General features: G+C 42.0%; 1 protein-coding gene across 1 annotated transcript; it reads left to right on the top strand.

Annotated features, from left to right (window-relative positions):
* Positions 1 to 62: 62 nt before the first annotated feature.
* mettl4 (methyltransferase 4, N6-adenosine) lies at positions 63 to 14,694 on the top strand. Its single transcript, XM_069667688.1, has 8 exons — positions 63 to 423; positions 753 to 818; positions 6,359 to 6,719; positions 6,937 to 7,006; positions 9,175 to 9,349; positions 9,432 to 9,538; positions 9,642 to 9,733; positions 14,402 to 14,694. Exons 1-8 carry the CDS (start codon positions 193 to 195, stop codon positions 14,605 to 14,607), a joined length of 1,308 nt encoding a protein of 435 aa, XP_069523789.1. The 5' UTR covers positions 63 to 192; the 3' UTR covers positions 14,608 to 14,694.
* Positions 14,695 to 14,945: the final 251 nt, after the last annotated feature.

Genomic DNA, 14,945 nt, shown 5'->3' with positions numbered 1-14,945 from the left:
ACTTCCGCGAAATGACATAGCACGCTAACATGCTGAGAACGCTCCTTACTTTCGGTATCATTTCGCGGGAAATGCAGTTTATTTGACTTACTAATGCTGTCGGCCAGGGCGTTTTCTGCTACACTGGATCCTGTACCCGTTTAGAGTAATCGTTTGCACGCTTTAATCCCGTTCGAATCAACCAGTTTCACAATGTCCGTGGTGATGCAGAACAGCCAAGGCTGTGTTTTGGATGCATGTTCACTCATTGATCAGTGGTATTCGCGTTGCATCCGATTAAAGGATAATAAAAAGTCACACGTCAGGTGTCGTTTTAAAAGACAATGCTTTCAGATTTTAAAAAGCCATTATTGTCTTAATGCTGATGCTGCTGTGAATGTTGGAAACGCGGATGTGTTGCAGAAAACAAACAAATCACTAAAGGTAAATCCTGCTCCGAAAGCTGCTGCTAGAGCATCACAAGAGGAACTTTAGAGAAAGTGCTGGTCCTTTGGCTGTTTTCAGACACCCCATATTACTGCTGTCTGTGTAATAACATTGAGTATACCTGTTTAATGCAACGTGAATTGTCTTTGGTTGCCTGAGCAAAATCTCAATATTGCAATATCGAACTAACAAGTTTTCTTATTTTCATGTATATTTTATATGATGCTTTTAATTAAGTCTGATGATTATTTTGGTCTTGTTTTGATGTGTTTCAGGCTGTTTTGTTGTGATCACCATTCATCATTCAGTATCCATTTAACTTTCAGAAAAGGAAACGGAAACACAGCGAACTGAACCAGGGGGAGCTTGATTCAAAGGCCTTCCATGAGAAGGTAGGTTAAATACAAATATCATTCACTTTCTGTGACAGTTAGCTGCCGGAATTATCTCTGGAAAGAGTTATCTGCTGTTAAAGATGGAGTTAGTTAGATTGTGTCAAAGAGGGAAATTAAACTAAAAGTTTGAGTTAGTTAGTTTTCATCTAGAATATGTACAATCAGTCCCACTTCCACTGTGTTAAACTGGGTTGCAAGTAGAAGTCAAGTATCCACACAGAAAGAAAGCCGTCGGAGTCTGTTTACAGGTGTTTGGGAGTACTACTGCATATGTGATAGTAGTTGTATAAAGCCTTTTGTGGGTCCAAAGGGAGCTTCGTGCAACCTCAAATGATGTCACTTGAGTCACTGCTGATTCAAATTCAAATTCAAATTTTATTTGTATAGCGCCAAATCATAACCAAAGTTATCTCGAGACACGTTACAGAAAGAGCAGGTCTAGACCGACTCTTTGTTATGTTATTTAAAGAGAGGCCCAACATGAATCACCATGAGTAGCACTTAGCAATATTCGGCACATTGGCAAGGAAAAACTTCCTTTTAACAGCCAGAAACCTCGAGCAGAACCAGACTCATGTTGAACAGCCATCTGCCTCGACTGGATGGGCCGAAAATGGGATAGAAGGAGATGCAGGATAGAGACAGGCAAAGAGAGCAACAACAACAACAACAACAACAACAACATATGTCCTTGTTACATGAACAACAACAGACACATACTTATGGTTACAATGCCAATAATAGTGGTAGACTAGGGTGAAGATTAGCTAAATATTTAAATAAATAAATTAGCGAGAGAAGCAGATTCAGGCTGAAGACTACGTGTTTGGACATCTTTATCTTATCTTTATCTGCTACTAAGTGACACATACAAGCTCTGATTTACTGCCTGAGTGTTGATAGCCAAATTGCATTGTGGGTATTGCAGGCACCATATTTTTTACGAGGGAGAAGAATTTGTGGAGTACAAATATGATATAGGTGATACAAAGATTGTACTTAAACGTGTGAAGCGATATTTAATTACTTTTACAGACATTAGAGTATCTTTCAAGAAAAGATGCCGAGTCATGTTTGTGAATGACAGGACAACTTAATTCAGACTTGGCTCACGAAAACCACATGTTGATACCAGGTCTGAACAGCCTCTGAGATTGGAAATGAAGTCAACAGAGGAATACACTCCCGGTTTTATGGCAATGTCTTGCAAACATCTTATCTCCGGCCATAATGTAATTTGAGAGTTGGTGTGGTGTTTAGTGTGTGTGTCTGTTTGTCACAGATCCATTAAGAGTCCTTTCACCTCTTCATGTTAAGTTGTTATCATGACAAAACAAGGATCTTATCAGGGGGTGAGGCCCTTGGCGGTATACTACAAAGCAGGATTGAGGTAACTTCAGGTGTAGCGGAAGATCCGATGATGAAGAATTAAAATCTTTAACTCCTTAACAAAAAACCTGTTCACATGACCTCTGGGTCAATAATGACAACTTAAGCCAGCTAAATTATGGCTCTTGTAGGAGGACGACTTTCCTTGATTTCATGCTAACATCAAAAGACTCACTTGAGCAACAAGATGGAGAGATCCAAAAACTGTACGAAAATAAAGACCTTTATGATTAAAATGTACATTTACCAATAGGTTATGTGTAATAACCAACTGAAGTTACTGGACTGATGTTTAATGTTGATTCTAAATGTACAGAGAGGATGAGCGGCTATCTGTCCACTCTCCCTCTCATCCCCCCTGCCATTGCTTTAACTGATAAGAGATACTACGGTTCTGTGGTTCTCTGAATTTCAGTTGGTCAGGAAACAGACAATTCTTAAACCCTTAATTAACACATACTCTATTACCTCAATTATTTTACATTATCCTGTTAGACTTTTATTTATGTAACATGTTTCCAAAAGTCTCTGATAAGAATGCAAATACATAAAATATATATATTTGATATGTAACGAGGGTGGTAATACTGATGACCACATGTCGGTGAGTTTAACTCGACAGCATTCCATCCTAATGAAATGGACCTTTGGTTTAATACTAGGGAGGATGTTTGAGCAGACATCCCGACACCTTCTCATGTGCTTTTGCACTCAAAGTCATAAAGATGACAAAAGTAATGCTTCCCAGTGGTATCCCAGGCCCCCAGAAACCTCAGGAAATGACCTTTCAGAAGATAAAGGGGTTAAACAGCAACAACCCTTATGCATCCCTAGTCACGCCTGGGTGGGAGCCATAACCCCCTAAAAAGGGATTAACAAATAAACTTTCTTATGGACTGAACAACCGTCAGACAAAACAAAGGGAAGCAACAAGAATCTGTTGATAAGGACACTGAATGATAATAGTTTCCTTTCATGTGTTTTGTATGTTGTGTGAATTTTATATAAGAGCTCTCTGAGCTCCTCTGCACGTCACAGGACACAGACACGTTCCTGTGGTAGAGGGAGCCTTGATGAGACTACTCAAGTTATTTCACTCATTTGGTGTACAAAAGGGTATACAGATGCATATATATAAATTGTATGTGTATAGGTATACATATCTATGTGGTTGTTGAAATCGTTTAATACTTTTATTTCAATTGATCAAGTTTTATTCGGTGAGTGATATTAAGTATTTGGTCTTATTTCAAAGAGAGAGAGCAAAACTTTCAAATAGGGTAGAATTAAAAAGGTGAAGCGAGTTAATATTAAGTTTGTTAAAGAAGTTTATCTGAAAGAATCAACAGATGGTTTAAGATGGGGAGTGGTCAGCAGCTCCCGCCAATGCAAAACACCCCTCTCACAAAGGATAATACCCAAGGAGAATGGATAAGACTACTCTTCTGCTGTAGCTCTTCTGCTGAGACCCTAGGACTGATGTACTGATGTGATTCTCCCTCTCTCTGGTCTAATGGCTGAAGGCCGGAGAGAGGGGGGTAAAGCCTGCCGTCTGGCCGCCCAAGGCCAGCTGCAGAGTTCAAGCCACACCGAGCATGTTGGGAGGGACATCCAACCAACCCGTGAAGGAAACTTCTGATTTCGGAAACAATTAGAACTTTGAGTCCTGCCAGCCAGGATCCCTTATTGCTGCTTGTGCTCTTTCGCCTCTGGTGCTCACCTCGATGCTGCCCTGCGGAATGCTGGGTCAGAAAACGCCGCCTGCTGCGACTCTGCTGAATCCTAAGTTGCACTGAACTTGCCTAACAGCAAAATCTTGCAACTATTCAATAAAGCTTTTGAATGAAGATGACGTTAGAGTCAAAGACTTTGAATATGGTAAAGCTGCCATTATGACCCCTTTAGCCAAAGGACATGAAGAGATGCTCCAGCTGCTGCTGAGAGCGACGGAGAGACACAGACTCAAAGCCTGCAGTCTGCAACGTGGGACCCAAAATGCTGAGGCCGCCAGGAAGAACTTCTGCTGCTGCCACTCTGCCCATCGTCAGGTGAACAATACTATTTTAAGTGTTAAGAGTTGATGTCAAAAACAATTGATGCTAAATAACCAACTGAGAAATGAATCAAGAGATTTAATACGCATTAGACTTAAACTAGGATCCTTAGTCAAAATTACAGTTAAACCTAATATTAAATTGCTTCACAATCTTCCATGATGCTCCTCAAACTCTCCACTGCCAAATGGTGTTTTATACATTCAATCAATTGATAACTTGACTTAATGTCAGTCCTATTTAGAGATTGTTCATCGTGCAACCTATTCATTGTGCTCACTCATTTATTCATGTATTTTCTATTTAGTAGTTAAGTCATGTAGTTAGTAGTTTAATAAATATTTCACCTATAAAGACCTTGATTCTGTGATTTGTGTGTGTATGAAATTGTCACTGTACACCGTGGCCAAGAACCTTGTAGCAACCCTGAGATCACAAGCCTAAATTAATCAACAACTTATTATACGTTTTCCCTGTTTTGTCAAAATTGGGTGGCGTCCAACATTGAATTTAAATTAAACCTAAATTCTGTTATTTAGAAATGAAGTAATCGTTTCTAGGAGCCGAAGATGAGTGCCCTCACTCTCTTTCAGCTTTAACACCAATGTCTCATAAGCACTGGCCCGGTGGCCCGACGGTATGTTTGTCACCCCCCGGGCTGGTAGCATTTAACTGACCCGGTGTGCCAGTAGGATCCACAAGCCCACAATGTAAACAATACAGCCCTTCTTAGATTCACAGTCCTGATGGATGAGACTAATTACTTTCTACGCAGAATTTCTACTGCTGTCAAAAACACGTTACACGCTACTCGCTGCACTCGCGACAGAGCAGCTGTCAATCTAAACGCTAATTGACGTTAGCAAGCTACCGCGGACTAATATTGTCGTGTCTAAATAGACCGTAGGCCAAGGGCCAGATGAGGCCTGAGTCCTCTCGGACCACTGACAACTGAAGTTCAAAAGTGTCTAAAGTTCAGCCCAAAAAAACTTGGTTAAAGTCACTTCAAAGTCACTCAATAATAAGAGAAAGCAGTAGGATCTGATGCAATGGGGTTACACAGTTATTTTCGTCCAGGTATCAGTTGGTCTTTTTTTAAAAACACTTAATGACACCCTCAAGGCTAAGCAAACATGCTCCATAGGTAACAACCAAACATTTTCTCTCTTTCCCATACGTACGGTCAGGCATGCTATATTAACCATGCATTGTACAGATGGAAAACAACCCTCTCCTACAGTCCCAGCAGGTTACACATTAACTTCAGTCTTCTAACTTTCCACAGGTCACATTTTCCTTAATTCTTCTTGCTTTGATCACTATGTGGTTTCAACACTTACACAGGTTACATTTTTCCCTCTGATAATGTATGATTTAGTTTTCAGAAAATCAAGGTGGTCACACAGGCTCCAAGAATTTTTCCAACAGTATAAACACACACGTTTTATTTTTTGTACACACGCGAGGGAGATTTACTTCCCCCAACGCTCACGTAACACCCATTGTAGTGTGTCCCACACATAGAACAGGAAAAGAGTCCGTCTATTATTATTATTATTATTATATGATATTAGTGCAGCTTTTAATGAGAGCACAGAGTAAACTGACCGCTGTGTGCATGCAGAGTCTGTGTGTCAGTCACCTGCCTGTGAACCGTAAACATGCACGCGATGCTCCTGCCGTCACAGATGTGCCTGCGGGATGATCGAGTCAAACGGCAGCTGCGTGAAGTGGCAACAAGTGTGTGTATTCCTGTTATCAGCTGCACATTTACACATTAATTTTCTTCCAGTTGTCCGTGGATTTCAGTCTGAATTAACATCTTCATATCTTTCTAATATCATAGTTTGCTCAGTTTATAAAGTATGTCGACGGCAGACTCAGGTTAAGTGAACGCAGGGGAGTAAGTACTGTGTGGTGAAAAATGCTTATTTGCCTCTGTAATAAAGAAGATATAAAATAACTGAAGTAAAGTATTAAAGTACAGTGGAGTAAATATACTTAAGCATAACACGTTTTTAAAATCAGAACCTCCTATTTTTAGTTTAGCATCCCACACAGGCTGAATAATCCCTGTAATGTGTGCTCATGCAGATCAGGTCCGTGATCCTGGAGGGAACCAAGTCCTTGCTGGATTCAGCCCGACCCCTCGGATATCTAAACGGAGCGCCTGACGAGCTGAAAGAGCCTCTTCCTTCTCACGAGTGTGGCCTTGCTGCTCTTTGTGAAATGGCCAAAGAGCTCCCTCTAGTGGACGATGAGGAGCAGGAGGAGTGTGTTCAGTCACTTGTGGCTGAGGATGGCCGTACTTCACATGTGGATTTGTTCTGTCGGCTAACGGAGAACAGGGAGGACTGTGCGACAGTGGTTACACTGATGGGAGAGGAATATGTCATACCCCCACACACCGCCTTCCTGCTTTCTGATTTCACAAGAATTCAACCTCTAGTCAGCTGTGAGTACAATGTGAACTGAGAAATGTGTAAATATGTGTTAGGCCATCTGGAACTAATTGGACGACAAGCCTTAAAGTTGTATAGTCGTTGGCTATTGTGGCTCAAATATGACCACCCCTCTCTGACTCAGTGACTCAGTCTGTTTTTCCAAGTGAGAGCTTTGTGGTTGTTTTCCGGCCTGACTTTGTTTGTTAAAGCCCCTTGTGTCTCACACAGATGCGAGGAGGTTTGACTTGATCGTTATGGATCCACCGTGGGAAAACAAGTCTGTGAAAAGGAGTCGCAGGTAATTTGACAATCAAGCATTTAAGAAAGCCACAAGATAAGGCTTTATTTCCCCCCTCGATTGATATTTACATGTTACAAAGTGAAACAGGCTAGAAATGAACAAAGAGAAAATAAGGTAAAAGAACGATTTAAAGGTTTTAAAGATGATGTCATAATGATACCGTACACCAATGGCTCCTGACCTTTTTGACTTAGTACTCCTTTAGTGAAGCAATATTTGTTTGTCTATCCCTTTTAATAGGTTCACTGCTGTAGTCAGGACTTGAACCAAAGATTTGTATGGCTCTGTGCCGGTAACAGCTGTGGCAAGAGGCAATGGCCTCTTTTACACATGCACTGCACTGTGCACTGAAACTGTTCTGACGTTGTCCGGGTGGGCTGCATGTTTGACATTCTTTTACCCCACTTTATGCAGACTTTTTCCTGCCGGCCTCCTAGAAGTATTTCCAAAAGAAGTTGGGGTGACATCCTCCCAATGTTGACTATGTTTACCATGTTCGCCATTTTTTGTTAAGCGTGTTATAATGCTATATATTTGCTAATCAGCACAAATCACAAAGTGGAGCTGAAGCTTTTTTGTAAATATTTGGTTGGACAATTGCACATTTGACCCGGGGATGTTGCAAAAAGAAAAAGTTCAGAAGGAGGGTTTGGATATATGCTCCAAATTCCCAACAATCCATCCAGTAGTTGTCAAAGCAGCTGCAGTGACTTGATTTTGCCAAACAAAAAGAACCTATAAGCCACTGAGTGGCTGCTGTACCGGTACTTGCCCAGTTGATGCGTCGTTTTCCGTGTGGCGTGGCGGGTTGCAATGATTGAGTTCACAAAAGGTCAGTGCAGTCATACTCAGATGGTTTATTCACAATGATTGAGTTGTGGTAACTAATTTTGTGGTTTTCCATAATCTGAGTCAGTGGAAGCATGTCGATGTTAAACAGAAGAGGCCCAAGAATGGAGCCTTAGGGAACTCCACATGTAATCTTTGTCTGCTCAGATGTAAAGTTACCTATACACACAAAGTAGTCCCTGTCCTTTAAATAAGAACCAAACCAGTTTAATACTGTGCCAGAAAGTCCAACCCAGTTTTCCAGACGGTCGAGTAATATCTTATGGTCAATAGTGTCGAATGCAGCACTAAGATCGAGTAGCACTAAGACTGAAACTCTGCCACTGTCTGTGAAGCGGATGTTATTAATCACCAGTCACGACAACCTTGGAAATGTTTAGACCTTTGGAGGTAATTAAGAGTAAGTCCAGAGTGTGCCCCTTATTATGTGTGGGCTCTGTCACATGCTGAGTCAGCCCATAGTTGTCAAGAGTGCAACACAGTTCTTTAGTCCCTCTGTCCTGAGAGTTGTCAACATGGATGTTAAAATCACCAACAATTACAACACAGTCAGGTCACAGGGGTTGACTCAATAAGAACAGCTGCACTGTTATTTTGGTCTAACCAAGTTTCAGTTAAAAACATAAAATCAAGTTTGTGCTCAGTAATAAAATAATTGATTAAAAATGTTTTCCCCGCCAGAGATCTGATGTTTAATAAAGCCAGCTTTAATGTCTGAGGAGCCTTATCTGCCCAATTGATTGGGACAGATTGTGGCTCACGAGGAACGGATGCTAAATTTGCAGAAGCATTTAATTCCAGCGTCGACCAGCTCCTTCATCTGGTCAGTGAACTCCAAGAGGGGGGAGGAGGGAGAAAGGGTGGAAGGAAGGCGTGAGGAAGGTGGATCTTCACAGGTGTTGGTGAAATGGATGGAGGGGGGTGGAGACCCCTCCTCTCGGCTCTGATGTCTCTCCGGTTCAGAGCTCTCCTCGGGCGGGGGGGAAGACGTGGTTCTTCCTCAAGGATTCTGAAGTGAAATGTTATGTCTTCCTTCCGTGCTGATTCCTCTTGTCTCTTGTCCTTGGCATTGATGACTGATGGGTGACGCAAGGAGTCTACATGTACATCACCAAACACCAGCGTACATACGCCACCTACTGTGGCAACAAGGGAATTACATAAAAATGAACACCTATTGTACACACACATATACATAAGCACAAAACGGCTCTAACAGCAGCAATGATACTCAATCTGGGAACCATGAGTTTCCTAATCCCTCCAGAGATGGGTGTTTTATTTATCTACATATCATACCTCTTTTCTCGATGTAGATACAGCTCCCTGCCCTCGACCCAGCTGAAACGACTCCCTGTACCCCACCTGGCATCCCCCGACTGTTTAGTGGTCACCTGGGTCACGAACCGGCCCAGCCACCTGCGGTTTGTGCGAGATGAGCTGTATCCACACTGGGGGGTCGAAGTCGTGGCCGAATGGTTCTGGGTCAAGGTACAGAAACTTCGAATCGGAACGACTCACAGGAAATTTGATTTGATTCCAGATGCTGTGAGGGCTTCTGCTTTTCCCTCAGGTCACCACATCAGGACAGTTTGTGTTCCCTCTGGATTCACATCATAAGAAGCCGTATGAAGTGCTGGTGCTGGGCCGATATCGTTCGTCTGCACAAAACGCCACAAGGTATTCAAGTTTTCTCTGTGTGTTAGATTTCATACTCTTCATGCTGTCACCCTAAAATAAAATATATCTGATTTATATTAGAGATTTTTTTAACCTTTTTCAGCCCATCAGAGACGTCAGCCGTTCCTCTGGAGGATCAGCGTTTGATTGTCAGCGTCCCATCAGCTCTGCACTCCCAGAAGCCTTCACTTTCAGGTACAACATTTTTCTGAATGCCAAACTACTTGTTAAATCTCAGTGCAGCGCTGCTATGTGTTTTATTGTACCACCAGAGGGCAATGCTGCAACATGAGTGATTCTTCTCTTATTGCACAGCTTCAGTGATAGGCTCTAAATCCCACTGTAACAGACGCCAAAGCAAATCAAAGTGAGCCATCATGATTTTCTGTATGTTTAAAAGACAGGTGTTACAGGCCAAATGGTTTATTGTGCAAGAAACAAACACTAACGTTGCGATATCACACTTTTCTGACAGTTTAACTTGTTTTTCTTCTGCATAAAGTTTTGTGAATCCCGTGTTGAAGAAAAGAAAACTGCTGCATCTCTGTCGTATTCATAATAACTAGAGGGCTTCAGTGACAGCTCACGACAGGTTCGATCAATCAGAGCGGCGGACGTCTGCTGCCCAGATTTGATCAAATTTGAGCTGCGGCAAGACTCGACTCCAGCGTGGCCTCTGCTGCTTAGAATCGGTGTAAAACCTGCACTATGAATATGCAGGGACTGTGAACAAGAGAGGCTTGACGTCATGTTCCCTCCCTCTCAGGGGAGCGCGATTTATTGTGCGGTATGGAGAGCAAAATACAGCCGGTGTTTGACGATGCCCTTTCAGAAGCACGGCGAAGCGTCCACCTCGCGGAAGTGGCTTAATATTGTTAAAATGATGCCTATTTGTGGAGCTGTGATACCATAGAGATTATGAAGATTAGGGAACAGATTGTGTTCAGTCTCCTTGTGTGATTCAAAGCCCCTCAGCAGGTTTAATGTGCATTGTTTTGTTTGTGCAGTTACTTTATTTGCAACTGTGTGGAGTTTTCTTTTTTAACAAAGTTACAAAGATGTGCACGAGACGTAAAGTCGTAACTGCACTTATATTTTAAGGCAGACATATATTTGTGCCACTTTTTCTTCGTATTTTTAATAAATATTCACCACCAAATGGTAAGCAGCTATTACTGTGATGTGCCTGAGTTGTATCTCTGCCAACTCTGTTTACTGCGTTCCTGCAAGAGGTGAGAAAGCGCTGTCGGCAGTGGGTGTGGCTCAAAGCTGTGAGTGTAGTTATTATAAATAAGCACAGATGCCAATAAAGGCACAACAGTTTATTTAAGGATAAGGGATTTAAGCATTATTTTTTCCTTTGGTCACTCCTGTAATAGATTAGAAATAGAAGAACACCTTTGGCATTAATCTACCTGAGCTTTCCTACTTTCATCACCATGTCGAGCTTGTCACGTCTGCCAGAGCCAGTGGGTAGACTCGCTGAGAAACCCCGACCCACTCCTGCTCCCCTCTCTCTCGTACGGGGCTTCTTTCGCTGACATTCTTGGCTGCTAAGGGACGCCGCTATCCCCATACAGTTACGACACGACCGTGCCAGATGGTCAAGCAGCAGAGAAAAAAAGAAAGTGTGTGCGCTTCTCTGAATGACAAGACGTGTGTTTTTTTTATTAATTAGGGCCCCCTATAGCTTTAGAGATAGTGAAAAATGAAGGCTTCTCCCAAATTGGTACTATAATTAGAGGTTAAATGGGTGTTCCTCGTACTCGTCTCTGGAAGAGGCACATTGCCAAATGTGTGGGTTGCACTACTGTTGATTGGGGAAAGGATTTTTGGACAGTTATCCACGCACCAGTATGTTTCAGTGGCAGCCACAGCATTGAGCTTTCTTTGTTTTTAACGGTGATCAAGTAAACGTTGCACATCGACAGTGTATTTAAACATGTGTTCAGATTTATATCAAGCTATTAATAGTGTTCCAGAGTCTTAGCCTTTTATTTTTTAGCTCTGTGAGTAGTCAGTGATTTTGATAGCCACATGGGGGCAGTGCAGCAAGCTGTAAACAGAACATTGATAAAACCCCCTCTTATAGAACATGTTACACAAATCAACAGATACAGAACATTTGCTTTTATTTAGAGACGTGTTTTAGCACAATATTTACTCCTCTTTCCCCATAATTTTGGTCTCCACCAACTCTTCTTTCTATCTATCCTTGCTAGCTTCATATTTGTCGACATGTAGACATATTCAATAGCGTAATACAATAGATTCGAAAAAAAATCTTTATATTATTGGGTCTAAAATCTCTCGAAGATTTTAATTTAAATAAATGTTTGACAAGTCACTATCTATCGCCGAATGAGGTAACACAATGGTGATTGAGCCTATGGCCCACTGATGAAAGCCTTTGCATTTGCAGAATTACAGACTGGGTGTCTGTGGCGACATTGGTGGAAAAAATCACAAGCGGCGCCCAGTTAGTGACGCGTTTTTGCAGTGGTTGGTCTGCCAGAGAGGGTAGGCAGAGCTAAGCGGCTGTAATCTACTATGACTGAACCAACACAGAAAAGATCGATGACTACAGATACAACTCCAAAAATAAGTGAAAATCCAAAGACAAAGAAACAAATCCGACGCTCAGATGAAGGCAAACAGTCTTACAACCATTACAAAGGGAGCCAACCGTAGACTTCTGGATACGTGGGAAATTAACCCCTGCAATTACCATTTATCACCATAAGGTGCCGCCACTGAGAACAAAACTCAAATCTTTGAGATTATGTCTTTAAAGGCAAGTGTGTGACATCAACATAATAGATGACATGTTGTTTTTTCTTGGCTGTTATTATGTCCCCCTTAGAAGTATAGAAACTAAGATTAAGAAGGGACCGAAAACGAGACCCTGTGGTACTCCAGGTGTGTGTTAAGAATTAGTCATTAACGATATTGATTATATTGCAGGGCAGATTCTCTAAGGCTGAATGCATTCCTTGTCTAGAGAGTAGTTGAGCATCACTCTCCTTTACCTCTTGGCAGAAGTTTTATACCTTGTTCCATTTCAGAGTTAGGAGGATAATTAGACCTTTTATTCTGTGTTCAACTTTGAGAGCTGAGTCACTGGTTGGGGTTGAATTAGTGGAAGAGCTGCATGTTTGGCCTTTCCACTCTCTGACTCTCTGACGTGCGAAGAAAGAGAAAACGGGAGGCAGGACACCACATGGTGCAGGTTGGATCGGTTTGGTGGATCAGACTTTCATGCTCATTAACTTCCCGAGTGTTGGCTGAGGCGAGTGTCAGGCTGGTTTGAGCATGCACAAGAGCAGACAGAGTAGCGCAGGGGCAGAGGAAGTGAAACGTATCTGTCAGGTGTTCTGCTCCTGGAATATCATCACTTATAGACTCAAGGTCACTGCTTGTCTCCACATAGAGAGTCTGTGCTGGGGTGTGAAAAAGCTGGGTGGTTGCCAGTGCTGTTCTCTGACTATTATAGAGTAACAAAAAGTGCCTTGTTAGAGATGGATGCAGTGCAGGAACCTGACTTTTGCTGAATTCAAACATCCAATGTTTTATTTAATTTTTTTACTGAAAATTAAACAAATCCGAGTTGAAGCCTTTAGCCACAGAGGGCAGTGAAACACTGCTTTTCAGCTTGTTTTTTTAAAGGGCCAGTTCACCAATTTTCAACCTCAGTCCTATCATGCTATTATGGGGAGCAAATGCCATTATGGTAGGAAAAAATTCAATTTTGCTCTGTGGCTTTGGAGGACGCTACCCACTTCTTCAGTGGGCCCTGGAAAACCTCCGGACCTTGCTAAGCTACACGATTAGACGATCCACCGGTATTTCAGATTCTGTACCGCTCTGAGCCGTTGCCTGCAGGGAAACGTTAGTATTTCACTCCAGCGTCTGTTGCTGAGCCGTTCCTTTCCGAGGGAGGGGCGCAATGCACGCTGGGTGTTGTAGGAATGTAGAATGGGCGAAACCACGAGCTGTTTGTACAATTTTCTCCACAGCTATGGCGCCAATTTCAAATATTATTGCTTTTGTTGATTACAGAGAACACCAGCTTTGACTGACAGTGGCTTTTTACTGGGGCCAAGTGCTCCTTTAAAGGATATAAATTAAAACAGCAAGAACAAGATTAAACATAAAATCAAGTTAAAAAAATTGAAGTAATCTCACACAATGTAAATAATTAACTTTACTTGTATTTTCTAACATCCAAGCTGTTTTCCAAAGCTGGAACAAACTAATAATTTCAAGTTGGCCATGACTTAAAAAAAAAAAGGCTTTATTGACATAATATTAATCAGGTTTTTAGCTCCACACAGGAGTCAAACCACAGTCTACAGGGTGAAAGCCCCGTGTTTAATCCACTCAACAGCCCTGACTTACTCCCAGCATAGACCTTGTTGTTCTGTATACCACGTTACCTGAGGCTCTCTTCAAGGTTTTCTGGCAGAAAGCCCTGAAGGCAAACTTCTATCATCAGTGGTGCAAATGATCGATGTTGCCTGCTGGTAGACATGCCTGAAGATAATAATGAAACGCTTAATGATTACCTCTTTAACCTATACTTGTACACACATCTGTATGTTGATGTGGTTGAAGTATTGTCTTTATAAAGTATGTGTTTCACAGCAGCCTGCAGCCGAGAAGCCTGGGGATTACTCCAACCTACTTTTACCTACAGATTTGAAACTTCACCCACGTTTAGTCTGGACATCCAACATTGTATATAAATATATATGTCTTAAAATGCGATACAGCATAATACCACCCCTTTAAAGGTCCAATTACTTTTCTTTTTTGGTAAAGCAGCCCTGATCTTTTCTCTTCCACATGTTTCTCTTTCTACAGAGGTGTTGAAGCCCTACATTGGAGCTGAGGCCAAATGCTTGGAGCTGTTTGCCCGAAATCTTCAGCCAGGCTGGACCAGCTGGGGCAACGAGGTGCTGAAATTTCAGCACACAAGTTATTTTACTTTGACACCAATCGATGATCATAACTACGTCCATCAAGACGAGATCCCAAAGGACCGCACAGACGAACCCACCCAGAGCTAAGCTCCTCTCCCCGTCACTGTCTCAGTGCTGTTGAGCAATGACGGACATTCAAACCTTGTCAGTATTTCAATGTGTTTTATAAATAAAGTTTCGATACCAAAATATGTCATCACCAGTTCCTTTTGATCTGTTCTTCTCGTGTTTGTAGGACCTTTGATTTCTTTTTTGGGTCTGGGTACATATTTGAGGCAGTGAATCACAGGTTTGATGATGCACTTGAAGAGATGAAAGTGCATTTCTGTGCGGCTATGTTTTCGACGTCCCGCTCGGCAGTCAGATAAACAACACTCAAGGTTTATTTTGACTTACTTTGGCACAATATGTGTCTTAAGAAGGAT

The sequence above is a fragment of the Semicossyphus pulcher genome, unplaced genomic scaffold (assembly GCF_022749685.1).
Source record: "Semicossyphus pulcher isolate SPU_LCO1_2020_fin unplaced genomic scaffold, fSemPul1.0.p SCAF_18, whole genome shotgun sequence".
In the NCBI taxonomy this organism is placed as follows: Eukaryota; Metazoa; Chordata; class Actinopteri; order Labriformes; family Labridae; genus Semicossyphus; species Semicossyphus pulcher.
This window is presented reverse-complemented; position numbering and strand designations above follow the sequence as displayed.

What these genes read in the sequence shown, in the direction of transcription:
- mettl4 (XM_069667688.1), top strand. Translation starts at nt 193, where the DNA reads ATGTCCGTGGTGATGCAGAACAGCCAAGGCTGTGTTTTGGATGCATGT. An exon ending in CAAAGGCCTTCCATGAGAAG is followed by an intron (nt 819 to 6,358) that starts GTAGGTTAAATA and finishes GTGCTCATGCAG; the next exon opens with ATCAGGTCCGTGATCCTGGA. An exon ending in AATTCAACCTCTAGTCAGCT is followed by an intron (nt 6,720 to 6,936) that starts GTGAGTACAATG and finishes TGTCTCACACAG; the next exon opens with ATGCGAGGAGGTTTGACTTG.